Source organism: Ornithodoros turicata, chromosome 9, assembly GCF_037126465.1.
Source record: "Ornithodoros turicata isolate Travis chromosome 9, ASM3712646v1, whole genome shotgun sequence".
NCBI classification, from domain to species: Eukaryota; Metazoa; Arthropoda; class Arachnida; order Ixodida; family Argasidae; genus Ornithodoros; species Ornithodoros turicata.
The window spans coordinates 2,634,881-2,655,106 of NC_088209.1; the positions used below are offsets into that span (position 1 = coordinate 2,634,881).

At 45.8% G+C, this 20,226-nt stretch overlaps 1 protein-coding gene across 1 annotated transcript; it reads right to left on the bottom strand.

Moving 5' to 3' along the window:
- Nucleotides 1-1,577: 1,577 nt before the first annotated feature.
- LOC135369197 (nose resistant to fluoxetine protein 6-like) lies at nucleotides 1,578-19,589 on the bottom strand. Its single transcript, XM_064602831.1, has 14 exons — nucleotides 19,446-19,589; nucleotides 17,374-17,488; nucleotides 14,991-15,078; nucleotides 14,842-14,939; nucleotides 13,512-13,682; nucleotides 12,640-12,733; nucleotides 9,309-9,401; nucleotides 9,063-9,231; nucleotides 8,889-8,968; nucleotides 7,138-7,260; nucleotides 4,892-5,012; nucleotides 4,636-4,822; nucleotides 4,397-4,542; nucleotides 1,578-3,144 (listed from the first exon to the last, which is right to left on the bottom strand). Exons 1-14 carry the CDS (start codon nucleotides 19,512-19,514, stop codon nucleotides 2,881-2,883), a joined length of 1,818 nt encoding a protein of 605 aa, XP_064458901.1. The 5' UTR covers nucleotides 19,515-19,589; the 3' UTR covers nucleotides 1,578-2,880.
- Between the last annotated feature and the right edge of the window lie 637 nt (nucleotides 19,590-20,226).

A 20,226-nucleotide genomic window follows, 5' to 3' on the forward strand; every position in this document is an offset into this window, starting at 1 on the left:
TTCCGTCTTTTTAGACTTTGTGTACAAATATGAGTATAGGAGTTGTGCGTCGGCGTAAATGAGTCGACAACACCACTGTCAACTATACAGCCACACCCATCACTGTTCAGGTGATCAGATGCTGTCAAGGCTGAGAATGAACGCCATGTAAGATCACACTTAACCCAAAATACAGCTTTAGGTGTGCCAGTGACAAAGCACCGTGATGTCGTGGAACAGTCCACAATAATTTTCAGGACAGTGCACGGATGATCTGGGGCTGACGATGGGGCAGTAATTTTCCGGTTCACGAAATGATTCCGACGATTCCGAATACACAGAAGCACGTGTGAGTTTGCCACGAATTTATTCATGAATTCATTGGGGCATCCTCAAGCCATACCACTCCATTGCTTTCTCAATAGGTCAGTGACTGTTTCTCAAAATCATGTAGGTCTGCTCAATGAGTTACTGTGGCGGAAACATTTGATGCGTTCCTTAGGTTCTGTTGAATGAAATTGTCAATTCGTCTGCTATCGCATGCACAAATGATCGATAACACCCGGACGCTGTTCTCAAGGTGACAACGCAATCTAGAGGGCGAAGGTAAAACAAAGCCAGAGGAAAAGAGTAACACGAAAAACTTTTGCTGTGACTCAGGAAAAGAGTGCCTTGTAATACCTTCCGCTCATGTGGTGGGTCAGTCCGTAATGTGACATGGTAACCGTCTGCCGCCGTAGTACCAGGAGCCTCCGCAGTGAACTCTGGGTTGTCTATTAGATCCGTATGTGCTTCATCTATCGGGAGGAACTGACGAAACGCGGAGGGGTGTTGCACCCCCTCAAGCTGGGTCTTTTAATTTTTCCAGCTTTTAGTAGAAGGCACATCATTAATAACGGCAGAAATATTCAGAAAGAAACGTTCCAATTTTACGGTGGATTGAAGACAACGTTGTGTCAATGATTCGGGGTTTTACATCATGAGCACAACGCGTTGTGTCGCCCTAAGACTAACAATCGGCACATCCCCTCCCTAAGCCCAAACTAGGATTTATTTTGGCAGTGCTTATTTTGAATGTGGATTTTTAAAAAAGGCACTGTGCTGTACAATTTTGTATTTAATTACTGAATTTTATGGATATGAACGTTTTTGCCTTTTTATTTTAACTTGTCACATTGTTTAATTTAAAAAATCGCACCAACGCCGTGTGGGCGGCATCAAACTGGCACAAAAATCCACAAGTTCTGCAAATTTAAAAAAGGAGCAATTCGAATCCCGTCCAATGCACTAGTCACCCACAATGGCGCCACTCATGCAGGATGGAGGACAAGTAGTATGCGTCCGATTGTCGATACCGTCACGTATTTCAAGACGTCATTGGCCAAATCGCTCAAAAAGTGGGCGGAACTCCAGGTGTAAGTAGGTCACACGCACCCTTTTTGATACATGAGTCTGACCTGAAGGGACTATGGCTGCCGTCTGGCATGACTTTCATCACTATATTTGTTGTCGACCTTCACACGACCTTAAATGTGCCAGTCACACATGGATATCATCCGAAGTCTGTCCTGAAGGGCGGCACGTGCACCTACATCAACGTAAATTCGAGCATCCATAGTATGTGAGCAGCAAGTGCAACAACCGACGGGGTAATAGACAAGGACGACTGCTATCTTTATGTACGAGGTTTCGGTCTTCGTGGATTCGGGACTTCTTCGTCCTTTGTAACTAGTTGCTGCGCATCCGTGGTGTCGTACTTGTTGCTTATATACTATGAATATTTACCAACAGGGTACAAAGGCGAAAATTTTCCTTCATTTTAGTTAGTAGTTTCAACATTTCATTCCTGAGATTTCGCATACACAGATCGCACACGTAGTTTTGTATACATTCGAAATCCGTACTTTTTTGCGAATGCACGAACGGCGCTTGCCGTAACACAGTGGCCGACGCTAACAAGATCTTTCCACAATTTCGAAGTATTTTTCTTTCTTTTTTTTTTTCATATCGGGGTACCTTCCCTACTCATATTCAAAAGGAGCTATTAGCACTTCCATAGTACCATTGTGTCGCGAACAATGGTTTATCCTGATGTAGCGACACAATTGTGGGTGGACTCACCTTACGTGAAGATCTACCTCCAGTTATCATTATTAAGGGTCTACCCAGTGTTTTTTAAATGGTAAAGCTATTTTGCTGCATCATTTTTGGTGTTATCTGACATTTTTTTATGTGCGCTATCCATCACACAACCTGCCGAGAATTTTACGACGTGTGCAGAACCTTCATGTTTTAAGAATTAGCTAATTGCTGCAGGCATCGTACATTGTAGCTGCATGCACTGGAGTGAAGGAGATCCGTTGGGTACGCAAGAAAGTGCTTAACTTTACACCAGCAAGCACTAATTCTATCGTATTTCCCTTACAGAGGAACATTATACAATCAAGCAAAGTCCAAGCAAACCCATTGCTAGAACAATGCGAGTTGGCGTACGTGGGGCAAGATTTGTAAAGAGCGGCTAAAAAGCAGCCGAGCTGGTGATAACAGATCTCCATATAACGAACCCTGAGGTTTGTCCTCGTTCACTCGGCACACAGATCAGTCCATCGAAATATACATAAAATTGCACAACTGAATTATGCAATCTGTCCTTTCTGGTTTCTTCGTCTCGTTTTACATTACTATACACTAACATATCGTTAAGGTAGATCATTAGCATCCCGAGAAAGAGCCGATTATTCAGCCCTCTTCCAGAATCGTCAGTTGATACAACTGCACGACCCTTCGACCATCGTCGTGCACCATCACCATCCACAACAAGCCGAGCCATCAACCTTAAAATATTCAGTCTACAGGCACAAGTATCACTTTTTTTTCCTTTTCTCGCAGTCCTCTACTTTCTCAAAGCCTAGATGTGTTTCTGTCGCCCTGCGTCCTCTTCTGTTCGCCCTGATAATGGTGGCCATTGATGACGAAGTCTACGGGAGGCGACTCCGGTGAATATCCGTTGTTGCTGAGTCCGTTCGATTGCCGAGGCATCTTGGGGCCTCCCATAAAGGGTCGTAGGATTATTTTCTCTAGGTTGATGAAGGGCGCCTCGAAGAGAAGCGTTGCGAGGTAAGCGGCACCGAAAGAGAACACCAGGTCAGCTAAAAAGTTGTTTGCCTGCACGAAAACATAGAAAAGGTGTTGCTGCAGAAGATCTCAGAATGACTCTTGCGATTCTCGGTTTGTCTTTTCACGATAAGGAGTGAAGCCAGATTAAGTTGGTACCCGCGGCAATATCACGTGATGCCCCCACACCTACTTCAGTCCCTCTCTCTACTTCTCCTTTGGGAAACATGAAAGTGGAATCAACTGACGCGCTAGTTTCGGTCTTTCTCTCTACGTTATCTTTTAGGAGCAGGTGACAGTGAAGCCAGTGGTATCACATGGCCGCGCTCACTTTGTTCGTTGTATTCAGCTTTCCCTTCGCAAATGACCTGCTGCTTTGAGTTTGTGTTGCAAAATTTTTCCTACAAATAGGGAATGTAGTCCAACGAAGCGTATGCCCATGCTGGTCCCACGTGATGCGCTCATTTCGGTCCCTCTCTCCACGTTGTTCTTTGAGATTGACATCACAGTGATATCACGTGACACCCTCGCTTCAGTACAAGTTTCCGCCATACAGGTAGTGAGTGACATAAACGCGGTATCACGTGACGTTCTATCTCTCTCCCTCACTTTTCTTGCACTTTCCCTTTTTGAGGTCGTCTCAGCCGGGGGATCCAATTACTCGGCACGCTTGTAATGTGGTGTGATAGTGAAGCTTGCTCGTCTGACCTGCTTAGGTTTCTTGGCAGTCTTTCTGTCGGTACCTCCTACAAACGTCCTGTACGTCTGAGGTTGCACGAAAATGTGGGCATCCATCACAGCAGAACATGCTGGTGTCCGCTGTTTCTCCACGTTAGTACTCAAGCGTGAACCTTCTGCCCAAAATATTTTTCTGATGTCTGTGTAAGTTGTTGAGTATTATAGCTGTTACTAAACTACACGCCCTTATCAACTGTGTCTCGGTGCATTTCATTAATTAACAAATGTGCATATATGTAAGGAATATAGAGATTCTCCTCACAGTCCCACTTGGTGGGTGCATATTCGGATCAACAGCTCGTGTGACATCTAGTAAATGATGCAATGAACTATCGAAGCACAAACACATCACTGAAACCTCTGTAACAGAGTAGCTGTCATGGTAGAACTGGTAGCATATCTGACTGGAAGTCAAGGGTGTGTGTTCGAATCCCACTGGTAGTGCTTTTTCATCAAGTATCGTTCTTCAATCGAGGCATCAGCTCGGCTACCACCAAATAGTTGGCCATCTCACCAACGACACAGTGAGAGAGAGAGAGAGAGAAACAAGCAGTAGGAAAGTTACCATCTCTGGAAAATGTCTCAGGTATATCCGTTCTCTGAGATTTCCATTCCGGTACCACATGACAAGCGGATGCAATAGATAGGTCATGAAGGTCAGTCGACTCAGGGGTATCAGAGCCTTCCACTGTAGCAGCTGTCCAATCCAACCTGCAATACCAGAAATATGCTTTGAATACAGCTACCATGGACGGCTCGTAAAAGTACGGCCATAGATGTGCAATCACAGCATGGAAAACGTACCGCCTAACTTGAAGTGTACAGCAAATAGGATATAAGCCACCGTTGCTGCCCACGCGGTCCGATGTGTGACGGCGAAGACATATCCTACGACACCTACGGTATCGTAGTGTTCGTGCCAGTCTCGGATGCCGTAGATCATCGCCAGTTGCAGGCTGATAGCGCAAGCCCATCCCAATATGGCTAAAGCCTGGAAAAGGATAAATCGTCCCAACGGTTTTTTTTTTCACCTTGTGTTTTGTTTTTAGAAGTTGCTCACCTTGCTGAAGCGTACTTTCTGCTTTTTGTAAAAAAGCAGTCCCATAAAGAGGCCAACAGCATAAGGCCCATAATGCGTATACGGACGCCAGTGGATATAAAATGCTTCGTCCTTGATGAGTCTGAAAACAGGCACGCAGTAAGACAATTAAGCAACCTTATGTCTCAAATTATCTCTAAATCTCTTTAGTTTAAAGAAAACAGGTAACACTCTGCATCGTGACTGGTAACTAAGCACCTACGTGAAAACCACTATACAGTTCTGGTCCATTCGTGTTTTAGCAGAAAACGGCGAATGGACGCCCCAAGTACTGTTGACTAATATCCACACCGCACGTAAAGCAGATGCTACTTGGTCCCCAGTTCCGAAATCGCTTGATAAGTACTGAACAGGTTTTTGACGATTGTAGCCCCCATTGGATGAGATGCAGTCATTGAGCGTGGGTACTCTCACAGCTATTTCTGACGAGAGCGTAGGTAGGCCTCCGACGTAAGACCCGAGAGAAGGAGTCGAGGAGAGTATACGTACTCCTTGTCTCGCGGGTCTTACGTTGCAGTCATGCATCAGCCTGTCAGCACCATTTCGCTTTTGTCGACGCAGGTAAGTATTCGTCAAAAGGGTATTTGAGTGACTACGCTGTGTTTGGGTTTTGCAAAAAGAAAAAGAAAGAAGAAACAGGTTTCGAGCAACCTGGTACCCCTGCCACACGGGTATTATTCGATCATCGTCGAAACCAATGGCTGTTGGTGGTGAAACTGCTTGCCACAATCGGCCTCGCTCAGGCGAGCTCTTTCAGTGTACCACCCACCACCACCTCACTCACCGCCACCTCGCTCAGATGATGGAGTAGAAGAAGGAGAAGAAAAAAAAGTATGAAGCATTCTTCCCCTATCAGAGGCGGAAGATGAGGTTGGTGCCTTCTATGATGGTCACGAGGGCGGTTGTGCGTTGCCGCCGTTCAGCAGGCATCGTACCGCAAAAGAGGATGTCTGAGTGCGACGAGGAACTGTCCTTGGGACATGATCTTCAAACGCTGTTCGTGATAGGTGGGGCAATCGAGCAGGACGTGCTGGATAGATTCCTGAAGGCCATTGCACCTTTGGTAGGCAGATTGTGGTGCCAGGTTGAAGTGGTGTAGCTAGCTGCTTTGTGAATGTGGAAAAACTAGTGAGACGATGGAGAACAGTGGCAGTGGCCTGCTGCGGGCACAAAGACGGTAGAGGGGAAGGGTTTGAGAAATGACTCGCTCGGTGGCGAAGATTTCGGTCCTGACAAGATCGGTGTCCATGTGATACTTCCCGTTTCCCATTCCCTATATTTTCACTGATGCCCCCAAGGTCGTCATCCTCGACGTCTATCACCTCTGCACATTAGAAAGTGGCTGACCTCGACGACCAGTCGATTCTGGTGAAGTGTGCCCTTCGAGCCCTGCACCTAGCTCAGTAAGCAGGGGAACACATACCCGTTCGTGGGTCCACATCAGGGTGCAGGGCAATGAAACAGCTGACAAGCTGGCAAATGGGGCTCACTCTCACCCTACGGCCACTTTTCTAGAGCCCTCAGAAGGGAACTCAAACCATATCGCCACCCACCTTGTGGTGGTGGCAATGAGACTGCTTGTCGTAGTCGGCCACGTTTAGGTCAATCAGTGTGTGCACATAGCGTGTCAACCTGCCACAGAGATCCAATGCCTTTTGAGACGTCGACACGTTTGCTGGCGCATATTCGATGCCCATTGGTCTCGATGCTCGTTGGGGACTGCACACTCGTGTGACAGCCTCGGTACAAAGCAATTGTTTTCGCGTGTACGAAAAATCAAATTTGCCGGTTGTCAGCGTGTAAAGGAACCGCACGCCGCAATATTAATCGAAATACACGTATATATCGGAATAAATCGAAAAGTGCATAACATGCGTAACCGCGCTGAACTACGCTAAAACGGTACCCTGTTTACAAGCTGTGATCGCGATGTTTTTGGAGAAGCACGCCAAGCCATCACCTCCAAATATGATGATGATACCTTGAAATATGTGGATGATAAAACATTAAGATTTTAGACACGATCAACCTACACAAACAAGCCAAAAGAAACGCCTGAGTAAGCCATCACCGTATGTCACTTTGTCACGTCACTTTGTCGGCTGGGCACAAGACCTCGATCTATGGCGTATTTGATGTGTATTTTTGTGTACTTCATATAGTGTGCGCGCAGCTGCAGCTAGAAAATTATGAAATCTGGTACTTACTCAATATCAGGGTGTAGAAAAATCATAATGGCAGGGAAATTATAATACACCATGATGACGGCAAAGATGATGAATGACACAACTAGGAACATTATGTTGATGAGGCTGCCCAGGACAGGATGTCTGAAAAGATTTAAAATAGACGTTCCAGCAATACTTTTACCCCAGCACAATCCATATTCATAAATTATTATAGCGTTCCCAACTTTAAGTTACGTTGGGGACTGAATGAAGCAGAGATACCTTGCCTCCAACAGACACAAGACGACACAGAATCAGTCTAAAAACGTAACTTCACCGCATGGCACGCGCTGTGCCAACCATTACTACGAACGATAGGGTTATCACTTCTGATTCGAAGAGAGAGGAGGGCGTACGCCTTTTTTGTGTTAAGTATCGTATATCCAAATTGACAACAAAACGGCGTACGCCCCCCGCTGTCCCCGAGTCAGAATGGACAACCCTATATATCATTCGCGGCAGTGGTTGGCGCAGAGAGTGCTATGCGGTGAAGCTCTCTTTTAGGGCGTACACACTAATGGGCCGTATAATACTTTCTCAGCCAAGCGTCATTTCAAATGGTATCATTCTGATCTACTGACTCCTTAAAACGAGAGCTGAAACTTGGATATGTGCTAATATCTTCAAATCAGAAGCGATATCTGTTAACCGGCACAATGCTTGGCAGAGAGCGTGCTTTGCAGTGAAGCCCTCTTTTCAAAGTGTGCGCTTCACCACAAAGCACTGTGAAGACCAACCACTGCAAACAAGGATGCCGTTATCAGTCCGTGATAACCACACGCTCTTCGTCATTCACCATCTCGAATGACATCGTTCTGTCACTTGATCGATTAAAAACGTGAGGTGTACGCCTTTTTTGTGACACTTACGTTAATTAATAAGTTACGCTAATTGTCACAAAAAGTCGGCGGGCGCCCGGCGCTTTCGACCTATCAGGGGGCTGAATCGCTTCTCAGCCCACATAGCGTGCTCCTAGGCGACCATCATCTCGGGTGATACCGTTATCTCCCCTGATCTGTTGAAAAGGGGGAGACGTACACCTTTTTGTGACACTTATGCTCTTCATAATTGTCACAAAAAAGCGTACGCCTCCCGGTTTCAACAAATCAGGACAGATAACGATATCACTCGAGATGATTGTTGGCTAGGAGCGTGGTATGCGGTGAAGTTCATTTCTAAGAGTGTAAGTTTCCTTGAAAAATCCTTGCGCTGTTAATTCCTGGGGGCTGATATGGAGCGTGCACGGTGCCCTTCACGTGATACGTGAAGGGCGCATCGTATTTCACGAGCAATCTGTCTGTCACGTGCCAGTCTGTTCGACTTTCCCCTTCTCATTAGCGCGTCAGACATGTAAGCGATAAGGCTCCCTGGTGGTTTAATCGCTTATTTGGCGAAAGCTCGTGGCGTACGCCTTTTTGTGGCACTTCAGAAACTCGTAAACAAAACACCTTTATTCGATGCCGATGATTGGAGAATTTCATCGTCAGTGGCGATACTCTACCCAATTGCGGTAATGAGGTGAAATGAAATAATGGGTCACCTCACCGTGAGGACAGCTGACGTGAAGAGCTTTGAGGGCAGAGCTTTATGGGCTGGACGCGGCCATGAAACCAAAAGCAAGCGTGCGCCTCGCGTTTTTAACCAATCAAGGGACCGAACGATGCGGAGGGTGGTTGACTAAGAGCGTGCTATACGCGGTCACGTACAGTTTAAATATTGTAATAACTTACTTGTACATGGGCAACACCACAGCTAGTGCTAAAATGTAGAACTGCATATCGCACTGAAGGTACCAGGAAGTTTCGAGACACTGGAATTAAATCGAAACAAGACGGTGGTAAGAAGGCAAACGTAACACCCAGACAGATCAGTAGTTACGAGTCACAACCGCAAACAGGACGTACAATTGTGTCGTAAGTCGTCGCGAAATTTGCGACAAAGAAAAGAGTCTGCCACCAGTTGCTCTCGCACTTTTGGGCCTGTAGGTCGACGGTTTCGTGCCAAACGGGGCCGCGTCCAAGCAGTGGCATTATAATGATTATGCATATCGCGAACCCAAGTGGCGGGACAATCCTAGAAAGGAGAAAAAATCATGGTTATTCCCTAACGTCCTGTTCTCCGTGCTTCTGCATGAAAAGCGACGTACATACCTAAATATACGGTGGAAGAAATACAGGAAGATGTTAAGCTTCCCTTTCCTTTGTGACATGTGGCGCAGTGTGGAGTAGGCTAGAGTGAAGCCTCTGCAATACAGTAGTTAATGTGTGAGGTCTTAGAACATCACGACGTACCTATACATATGTATCCAGTGAAATCTTATCATATCCTGGAAGATTTGATTAAATGAGAAATTCTCGACGGTGAATATTCTAGAGAATCTAGAGCACATTCTCCTTCCCTGTCTGCGCTACCAAATTTTCCGTAGTACGTTGTCTTTGAAGGCCCCGTAAAGCAACAGACAGACAGTTCACGTTGGCGGCATAGTTTAACAGCCCATTGCTTGTAAGCCTGATTTAGAAATGGTCGTTGCGACGTTTGGTAGCAAATAGTCTTCAATTCGTCGAGCAACAGTGACCTATGTTCCCGACTGACTTGCTCCATCTGATGGCTACGTAGCCGACACATAGCCAAATTATGCTGTTTGAGCCCCAATGTTGTTCGCATGCAATGTTGTCGTCATACTTGACGAGCAACCTGACGAGTTCGTGATCAGTTCGCCACAGTGTTTTCCGTAATTTACAATTTTAATTTTTCTGAAGAATTACGAGTGCAATTGGGACCAAAACTGTCACGTACGGGTACTAATAGCCAAGGTTGTAAAATAGATAAATCTTCTAAGAATGCACATATTCCGCGCAGAAAGCACGTAAGTCACTACACTTTCTTAGACGAAGCAGTTAATCTGCTTATTAAAATTCAGCATGCGAAGCTACATGCGCATAAATATCGTAAGATATCGCGACCGTGCGCAACGTTGGCAATGCCCGGGACTAACCCCCCACCCGTCTGCCGCAATCCAATACTCCACTAATTTTCCCTGAATTGTTGTGTAACTGCTTGGAGGCGACGACTGTTGGAACACGGACTAGAACATAGAGACAAGGACGTGTGGCACGACGTCTCTGTCTCTCCGTATCAGTCCCTGTCTAGACCATTGTCGCGTCCAAGCATATATGTACCAACAGGCCGCTTTAATTCTAGTAAGGTGTGTAAGACCAAATAAAAAAGAAATAGTGTAATGCCCTTCTAGTAAACACGGCTATCTGCAATGACAGTTCTTTCAAACATTCTACGAAGACGTTCGTTGTGCTCAGACAATAGGGCGAAATACCGATGAATTCAGTTTCAGTAAGATCTCTTCCTTAATCTGAAACCAGTGGAACAGTGGGACGTCCATGTGACAAGCGGGGCCTCGTATTAAAGGGAGTCTGGCCATTGGGAGGGACATAAAAAGAGGTTCCACCTGTTATGCACAGTTGCGCGCCTCTCATTGGTTTGCTTTCTACCACGGAGGACGACATGACACATGCATGCCTGCTACCTAAAACGATGACGAAAGCAAACGCGATGATACGAGAATTTAGTGGCAAACTCCTTGCACAGACTACTCCTTTTTTTACGCTGCAGATGTACATCCTGTCATATAAATTCCGTATTTCAACCTGTGCTACACTATCGATGTACAAGCGGAAGTACTATGTTTTGTCGTCATTGTTAAGTCTTCTGAACAGAGCGATCACCGTTACGTTGACATAGATCACAACGATATAATAGGAACGGCACTGCATGTACAATTTCGAAATTAATTGTTGAATGTTATACATATAGATATTCAAGCTGTTTATTCTAAAGAGTCATGAAGTTTAATTTAAAAAATCGTACCGAAGACATGATGCGTACCGTCAGGTGGTTCAGCCGGGAGCCTAACACGACGGATAGCAGACGGCAATTCCCAACGAGCAAGTTAAGTGGCTCCGTCAAATTGGCTGCAAAATCCAATAGCTTTGCGAATCGCAGGACGTATTCATTTCTATCTTACCTAATCCACTTGCCACCCATAATGGCTCTGCCTCATGTAGGAGATGGGGATAATGATCAAACTCTCTTAAAAATGAATTTCACCGCATAGCACGTCAACCATCATCTCAAATCATATGTGCTGCCCTGATTTGTTGAAAAGTGCAGGCGTACGCCTCCCTTTTTCAAGAAATGAGGGCAGATAACGATTATCGTTATGGGCAGATAATGGTTGGCTCTAAGAGCCTGCTATGCGGTAAAGTTCATTTTTAAGGGTGTAGGCAGAGTGTCAAAGCCTGGTACTTCGAGACACCATTGGTCAGACAACTCAAAAATCGGGTGGAGCTTCAGGTACAGGCAAGTCACAACAAAGGTCGTTCACCCTGTGAACATACGGCTCTGGGGAGAAGCAGCGCTGTGTACACAATGGGAGTCCGCCACTACTGGGACTTGCGTATACCTACACTGTTAAAACAGAGCTTCACCACATAGCACGCAACTAGCCAACCGTCATTCCGGATTATATCATTCTGTGTCCTTATTTGCTGAAAATGGGAGGAGGGGCCTACTTGGTACACATTATGATTGTCCCAGGTGGGCTCCTCTCCCTGTTTTGAACGAATCATGACACATAATGATATCATTCGGTATGGTGGTTAGCCAGGAACATGTTATGTGGCGAAGTTCTATTTTAACAGTGTAGAGCTTCACCCCACTTACTGGCCAGTCACGAGCAAAAACGCAGTTTGTCATTAATCCCAATCTACCCAAGCTATATATTTCACCTGTATTCACCGTGTACCGCCATTTTCGAGAAACTGGAATGGATTTAACATGATGTTCCCTACCGACCGACAAACACACGGATTTTGCGGTCACTTTTATCAGTGCCACCTGGACGGACAGGGGCATATCTTGAAAACAGAACAGCGGAATCCTTGGCTTGCAGAACTGATTCGCTCGCAGAACCGCTTTTTGCAAGAGACTGCCGGTGTATACGTATTTTAAATACGAAACATAAGAACGTGGAATACGAATCAACGTGTGTGATGGAATCAACAGTGCAACCATGAGGCATCCGTCGCGTTTGTCTCCCTATTCGCTAGGCCTAATAAGGGCGAAGAAAGATATTCCTTTCACGTAAAATCGATACTGGAAGGTAATTTAAAGGCAGTTTCCAAGTCAATAGTCATAAAAAAAATATATTCTTACAGAATTAATTTAAAATTAATCGTGAAATTCTCGCTTCACCCTTCTCAGCTATAAACTGTCATTTTCGGAAAACTATTGGTGTCATGGGATCCCCCATAGAAAAAAGCTGCCAATGAAAAATGCTCAAGTTTTATTAGAATGCCGAACCCCAAGGCCGAGGCCATTTTAGGCTCCTCTTAATGGTCAGCCCCCCCCCCCCCCCTCGCCCGACGGGATATTGCACTACATACGTACGGTAAGCCGTGCGCTTACCCGAGCAAGAAGAAGGTATCAACTGCAAGCCACCCGTTCATCATGATCTGAAAGGGGTAAGTAAATGGCTCTTTTTGGATATTTTCTACCGCCACTGAAAGGAACAACGTGAGAAGATAAGTAAAGATGGACCCACACATAAAATGTAGTGCACGAGTATGACACATCACGCCAGAAATGTAATCCAAAAGCGAAGAATACACTCGAAACACGGAACTTCACCACATTGCACGGTGAAGCACACACTGACTTTTTTATCACCCACTATTTGTGAAACGCAGGGAGGTGGGGGCGCCTTTTTTGAGGGGGGAACAGCATAAGTGCTCCAAAAAAGGCGTACGCCTCCCGTTTTTAACCAATCGGGGCTATATAACAATGTCACTCGGGATGGAAAGTTTTGTTTTCAGAGTGTGGAACAACACAAATTAAATGTGGGCAATCTCTCGGTCTTTTCCTAAATTTTATTGTTTCATTTGCGTGATATTAAGGGTGTTGTGACATATTCACGTGTCTGACGTGACCACTAGCGTTCGAATGTCTCCGAACTGACACCAGCCGCTATGCAGAACAATATCTTTAGCTTTCCTGATTCGTTGAAAATGGGCGGCATACGTCTGTTTGTGGCAATTTTAATTGTCACAAAAACCCTCTCTCTCCTCAAATCGAGAGCGATAACGTTATCAATCGGCACAGTGGTTTGCTGCAGACGTAGCGCAGAGCGTGTTTGCTGTGAAAGCGGATGTCGTTTTGGCACCAAACTAGAAGCTGTGAAAACGGCATGTATGGGGGTCCGCTTATGGTTCTCTAGAGCTCTCTCTTCAAATGACATTGTGTCAGGGTGTGGTGAGTCTTGCAAAGGAAATGTACCGTACCAACACGTTCCGGGTTTGTGAAGATGTAGCAGTGGCAAAGGATAACCCAGCACATACTGAAGAACTTCAGTCCGTGTATTACGGGCACCTGTCCCTGTACCTCCTCTATGGCCAACAGCTTCATTGTGTTGTCGTACATAGAAAAGCATTTCATGATGTCGAAGGCAAGATCTAAAAGAAACAAGAATCTCGAAATGTTCAAGGAGCACGACGAAACACGATGTACAAGAAACACGAAATGACTGACTCACTCACCCTGAAATTTTCGTGTATTACGTGACTCACACACGTAACTGTGAGAGCTCCGATCGATACGTTTTATCAGTCACAATGTTAAACAGAGGGGGGTAATGTCAACGCTTCCCAACCAGCACAATGTACTGAAAGTCGAGCGTAAGAGGGGTGGACGGTATGTGTCTTATCAATGCCCTTTAGTTGCACGAGCCTGTTCAAGGCCACCTACCCGTCCACCCGTATTGCACTCGACTTTCAGTACGTTGTGCTGCTTGGGTTGCAGTTATGGCAAAAGGGCAAGGGTGCATGCCAGCTGGTACATGGTGAAAAAATGGAGCCCGCGAAAGGGACAGAGGAGGGACGACACGACACGTTCTCGACAACGTGTCGTGTCGTCCCTCCTCTGTCCCTTTCTTGGGGTGCAGTTGTTGGTCACACGCTCGTGGCACGCGGTATTAGATACGCTATTGCGTTTTCGTACATGAGTGACAGCGTTGGCATTTCTGCGCACGCGCAAAAAAAAAAAAAAAAAAAAGAGAGAGAGAGAGAGCTCTGCGCATTGCACAGAACCACCACGCTATTACTTACCTACTTAAAGGCGACAGCGTACAATGCACTAAACCTCACTAGATTTCAGAAAATGTTCGAAGGTTTCAGGTTGATGACAGTCTGAGGGTCAGTCGGGAAACTCAAGGGCTGCTGGAAAGTGTGCGCTCAAGTGGCAAAGCAAGGTACAGGGAGAGTGGCTCAAGGGAGAGTTTCTCGCAGTCTTAAAGCAGAGCTTCACCACATAGCACGCTCTTTACCAACGAGCATCAGGAATGGCAGCGGTGTGCCCCTTGACGTGCTAAAACCGGGAGCCGTAGTCCTTTTTGTGACGCTTACGTAATTCCGTTAATTGTGACAAAAAGGTGTACGCCCCGGGAGTTTCACGAATCAAGAGCGATATATGTGTCATTCTGTGCAACGCTTGGCTTTCACAGCGCTATGTGGCGAAACTCTGCGTTAAGAGTGAGGGCGATGCCTGACGACTATACGAAATCAGGACGACTACGGGACGAGCGAATCATGAGAAATGGGCATGAAAGGCACTTACTTGGCTTCAAGTTCTTACTATCGGCTGCTAACACTCTCCGGCATGTCGTCAAAATAGTTCCAAGTATACACAACAAGAGCATCACGCCAATGACTCCGCTGAAAGAAATGAAGCTTGAGTACATCGGCACAAGAAATAGTTTAACTTACATTATAGCCACTTGGTTTGTCTTGAACTTAACTGGTTCGTCAATATCGCAGAACGTTATGTTCACCCTCCAGCTCATGGCCTTGAGGGCTGCAAAAGGCGCTCAAGTCAGTCGTGCTAACATGACATTATCAGGTAAATATGAACAAGCCCCCGCCACAACTTCCGGTGCCAAGATTTCCGGTCCTTCCGCGACTAACCATCCATCATTCCGAATTATATAATTCCGGCTCCTGATTTATTGAAAATGGGGGCAGTGGGCAGGGACTTATCTCGGACATGCAGATGCGTCCCGTATACGAGGGGTGTTCAAGTCAAACCGGGACTTTCTGTCTCCTGAGTGTACAAATGACTCGCACTACTTCTTTTTCGTCATTTTCACACGCGACAGGCCTCCGCGTTCACCACATGGTGGTCCAAAGTTTGTGCAAAATAGCAGACACGTGCTGGACAAGATGGACGACAACGAGGTGAGCGCTCACATCGAACAGCGAATTGTCATGAAGTCTTGCGTGAATGAAGGCGTAAAGTCATCTGAAATTCACAGAAGACTTCAGGCTCAGTATGGCCACGATACACTTAGCCGCAGCAAAGCATTTGAGTTGTGCAAACGGTTCCGAGACAGCCGTACATCAGTGCAGAAGATCCCGGCCGGGGCTGCTCAGAGCCCAGTGTCAGCGTTCCTGAGAATATCCAACTTGTGGAGTGCCTGATCCTCAAGGACCAACGGATAACATGCCTCGAACTGGCTCAAAAGAAGGACTTTTCTGTGGGAACGTTGAACACTATCATTCATGAGCACATCCAGTTTCGGAAAGTTCGTGCCCGTTAGGTCCCGAGGCCCGTGTTTGACCTGCAGAGAAGACTGGAAATCTCCCAAGAGCTAAGGCACCATTCCGACACTGAAGGACAGCCGTTCCATGATCGTATCATCGCGTGCGGTGAAAGTTGGGTTCACCATTTCTTTCCTGAGCCTAAACGCGCTTCAAAACAGTGGAAGCATCTGGACTCGCCAGCTGCCAAGAAGTTCCGAAGCGCCCCGTCTGCGGGTAAGGTCATGGCCACGGTTTTATGGGAAAAAGGCTGGCGTTGTTCATGTTGGTTTTCTGCACAGTGGTACCACCATCAATAGTGCATATTGTTGCAGGTTCTCAGGGATGTGCATAAGGCGCTGAAGCAAAAGCGACCGGACCGCATCACCAAAGGAGTCCTCCTCCTACAGGACAATGTACGCCCGCATACCGCGCACCTCACGACGCGCACCTTACAGGAACTTGGCTGGGAGTTGCTGCCACATCCCCCTTACAGTCCAGACCTCGCCCCCAGCGATTACCATCTCTTCGGGCCACTGAAGGCGTTCCTTGGGGCCGCCACTTCAGCTGCGACGACGAGGTCAAGAATGCGGTCCGATCATGGCTGCTACGCGCCGGTAAGGATTTCTATGCTGCTGGCATCGAAGCCCTCGTGAAACGCTGGGACAAGTGCATTAGTGCAGCCGGAGATTACGTTGAAAAATAAAGCTAATTTCTCGCCTGTAAGTTCATCTTACTTTTGCGAATAATGAAAAGTTCCGGTTTGGCCTGAACAACCCCTCGTATGACAAAAAATCGGAGCTCATCTTTCTCAACATTTTTACACACCATCTCCAATAGATTGATTTTACTGGTTCCTGTTATTTTCCCTACAGAGTCAACAAGTGAGGATGGTTCTAAAAATGTGCCTTATCGTTCTTGCATCATGTGTATGTTAGTAGATACGAAAACTGCCACAAAAAGCCGTATGCCTCCGGTTTTCAACAAATCAGATAGGGGACAATATCACTGCGAGTGACGCGTCTTGGTCCCGATCGTGTTACGCGGTCAACTTTCTTTATTATTAGAGTATACTTGTAGAGTATAAGGTGGAGCAAGGTGAGACACAAAATTTGCGATTGAATATTAAAGATGAAATTCTATTTTTCCTATTTCTCCTACCTTTTTTTAAACAAGCGTCCTCTCACGGGTATAGAGCTTTTCACCTCTAAACGCAGAACGGACATAACCGGTATTAGGCAATCATATAGCAAGAAATTCAAAAATACACATTGTCTCATCTTGCAACACATTACCCTACATGCGGCTGCCCAAAGCTTACAAAGAAGGACACGGGCAAAAAAGGAAAGAAGAAAAAGAAATGAAGGGACAAACGCGCACAGAAGATCTAACACATATCTCTACGGTTGCCCTGAAAGCAGGAGGGCGATATCTTGCAATAGGTGGAGTGCATGTTCGTGTGCCGGTTCACCAGAAAGAAGGAAAAAGCAGGGGTAAAGCTATGGTGTGACCTCATGGGCACGCCACATCGTACTAGTACGTTTGATAGACATAGTGGTGTCCCAGTGCTCACCGTTGTTGATGAGTGATTCCATGTCATCAGCCGTGCATGGAGATGGAATACAGATTCCCAGGTTTGGCGACAAGTGGTAGAAATAGGCTGCACCTCGTTCCATGTCTTCCAACAGCTGCGACGACCCAGTATTATTTGTGTTTATCACGTCGCAAAATACTAGATGAGGTATAACCTATCCCCCAACTCCGCACATTGATAGCCATCTGTCCGAAGTAGTATTATGCCCGTATTTTTTGTAGGTGTTATTATCGTGTTAGAAAGAAAACAAAAATCGACAACTATCTTGTCCAATGTATGCTGAATGGCGTATCTTACTCAATTTTGCTATTTTTTTATGTCTGCTGCATGTTTGCCACACCGCAGTCGGGTGGCGCACCACGCACACGGAACTGAAAACCGCATTCAAATCAGCATCGTCTGCCGCGAAATGTACTTGATCTGCTACGTGCTTTCGTTTCGTTTGCTGCGGGCTTTGCGCCATCTTTAGCCTTTAGTCCCATTCAGCATGTTCGCCCTCATTATTATGACATTAGGTATATGTGGCGCTAACGCAGGTAGCGCCGTCTTTGCGCAGTGTCGTGAAAGCAGTCTCGCACAGTAACCTGAGTACAGTATTTAAGTGAAGTAATATTGAATACTTTTGCGAAAATTTCCATATTTTGCAAATATTTTAAATACTCAATATTTAGTAACTATCTTCAAATACATTTTTCGATTACTTCTGCTGATTTCCGAAGTCACTTTTAACATACTTCTCTGTGCGTGACACTGAGCTCGAGCGAAAGATTCTCTTTTGTATTAGCTATGCACTTTATCCTGTACATATGCTTAAGCGTCTGAGATATTCGAGAAATCTGCGTCCTTCTTGCGAAGGGGTATCCAGTGCAGCACCCCCCTTTCATGGACAGAGGTCGTGCAGGGTGTCGGGAATTCCGTGTTGCGACGTTGTGAGGCAAATTTTTACAGGATTTCCATGATCACTAACATGAAACACGCGATTCTTAGGATATCCCTCGAGACGTTCATCGTGAATGTCAGCTGGATAGACTCCCGGAGGGGGCCCGGCCCCCTTTGCGAATATTCCGAGAACTTTCCCGCCAGGCAGCCGGCGCCCATGGGGATAAAGGGCTCGTGCCGAAAGCTGTAGCGAGAGGTGGCACGTAAAATATTAATAACTCGTTATGAGGTTAAAGCACCAATAAGGAGAAGAACGACAGCGAATTCTGTTGTTCTGTACTGAGCATTCTTTCGCAACTGTACAGCGTATGTATAGTATCGTGAGTAATGTCACCAAAAAAAAAAAAGGAAAACGAAGAAGGTCAAGGCTATCGACTAGTAATTCTAAAAGCCATTGTTTTTTGGGAGTTAGTGAAGCTTTTTAGTTTTTGCGCTTTTTTCTCTCACTTTGTAGTCTATTTAGTATTTTGCATGCTCAGTTACTTGTTCTGCCCGGCACTCAGTAACTAAACCTAAGAAGTTTTTGTGAGTATCTTGCACGAGCTTGCATGAAACTGAAGCAGAGACGGGTCACTTGGAAGAATGGGCTAAGGTTTCACGGGTTTTTAGTTCTGTTTCCACACGACAGTAACGCCGGTAAAAAATTTAACACAGCTACACTTTAGAGAGATAGCTGTCACTCCGTAAAGTCTGAGATTCATGAATTAGTCTCCACCTTGTGTTTTTGTGGCGTGATTGAAATGAGTAATGATTGCGAAATGCAGCATATCTCTCGCTTTTCTCTGATAAGCCAGCATTTACCAGATATCACAAAGAAAACTTGTGGAAGGTTCAATTGAGTCGACGAAAGATTGCATAAATAAAACTGGTATCACAAACTATGCAGCACAACACCGTGATAATCTCCTGTGTAACGGGCTCATGAGAATACAATGTACTATACACTTTATTCGAACGCCTTTACGCTCTGGTGTTTGTGAGGGCTTTCTTGTAATTTGTCATTTGTTATTCACTTTTTGTGCCCTTATCATTACGATATCTTTCAGATTGCTGCCGTAGCAGCAATGTTTCCAATTCCCAATAAACATCGCTTGGATGTTGTATGTACTTACCCCTCCTTCTTCGACTGAAGAGTTGAAGATGTCTTGATTGTAATTGATCCTATCTGGCCTGGGAGGCATGGGAGCGCTGAATCGTAAGTTGCAGTACTTGCCACGTAAGACTTCTTCCCCCGTATATTCATCGCTGAGTCTGATCTTGAGGCATTCGTCGTAGTTTCCAAAGTCGGATAATGTGCCTTCCAGTGTGCCCGATGACGGCCGGCCTGAGGAGTCCACCACTGCAAACAGTGCAAACATTTTGACGATCGCAGTTATGTAGAATAATTATGGGGACGTATTTTATTCGGTTGAAATGCAACCATAGCCGGTTAATGTGGCGCGGCTGTCCGAATGTTGCGTTTCTGTAATCACTATTATCTTTATTTTTTTACTAGTGTGTGTACAGAAGGCTGAATAATCGCTACCCAGGTGCACTCTAAGAAAAAAAAGGTAGAATTTCCTACCCACAGTTGCAGCAGGACAGTACTTCTACCCAGGGTGTCGAACCGAACCCGAACCCGAACCGAAAACCGTACCCGAACCGTTAATTTTGCCGGAACCATACCCGAACCCGAACCGAAATTTTCATGACACTGTTGAACCCGAACCGGAGCAGAACCGTAAAAAATAATAGCGGTAACCGGTTCGCAACAAAACGGATCGGACATAAAAGAAGTCAGCATAAGAGTTCTCTCAATCCCAGAACGAAGACACATTGGTATCATCATCACACGTCCACATCATGAATTTCGGAAATTATCACCTAGCAGACAAACGAGGACATATAGTAAGT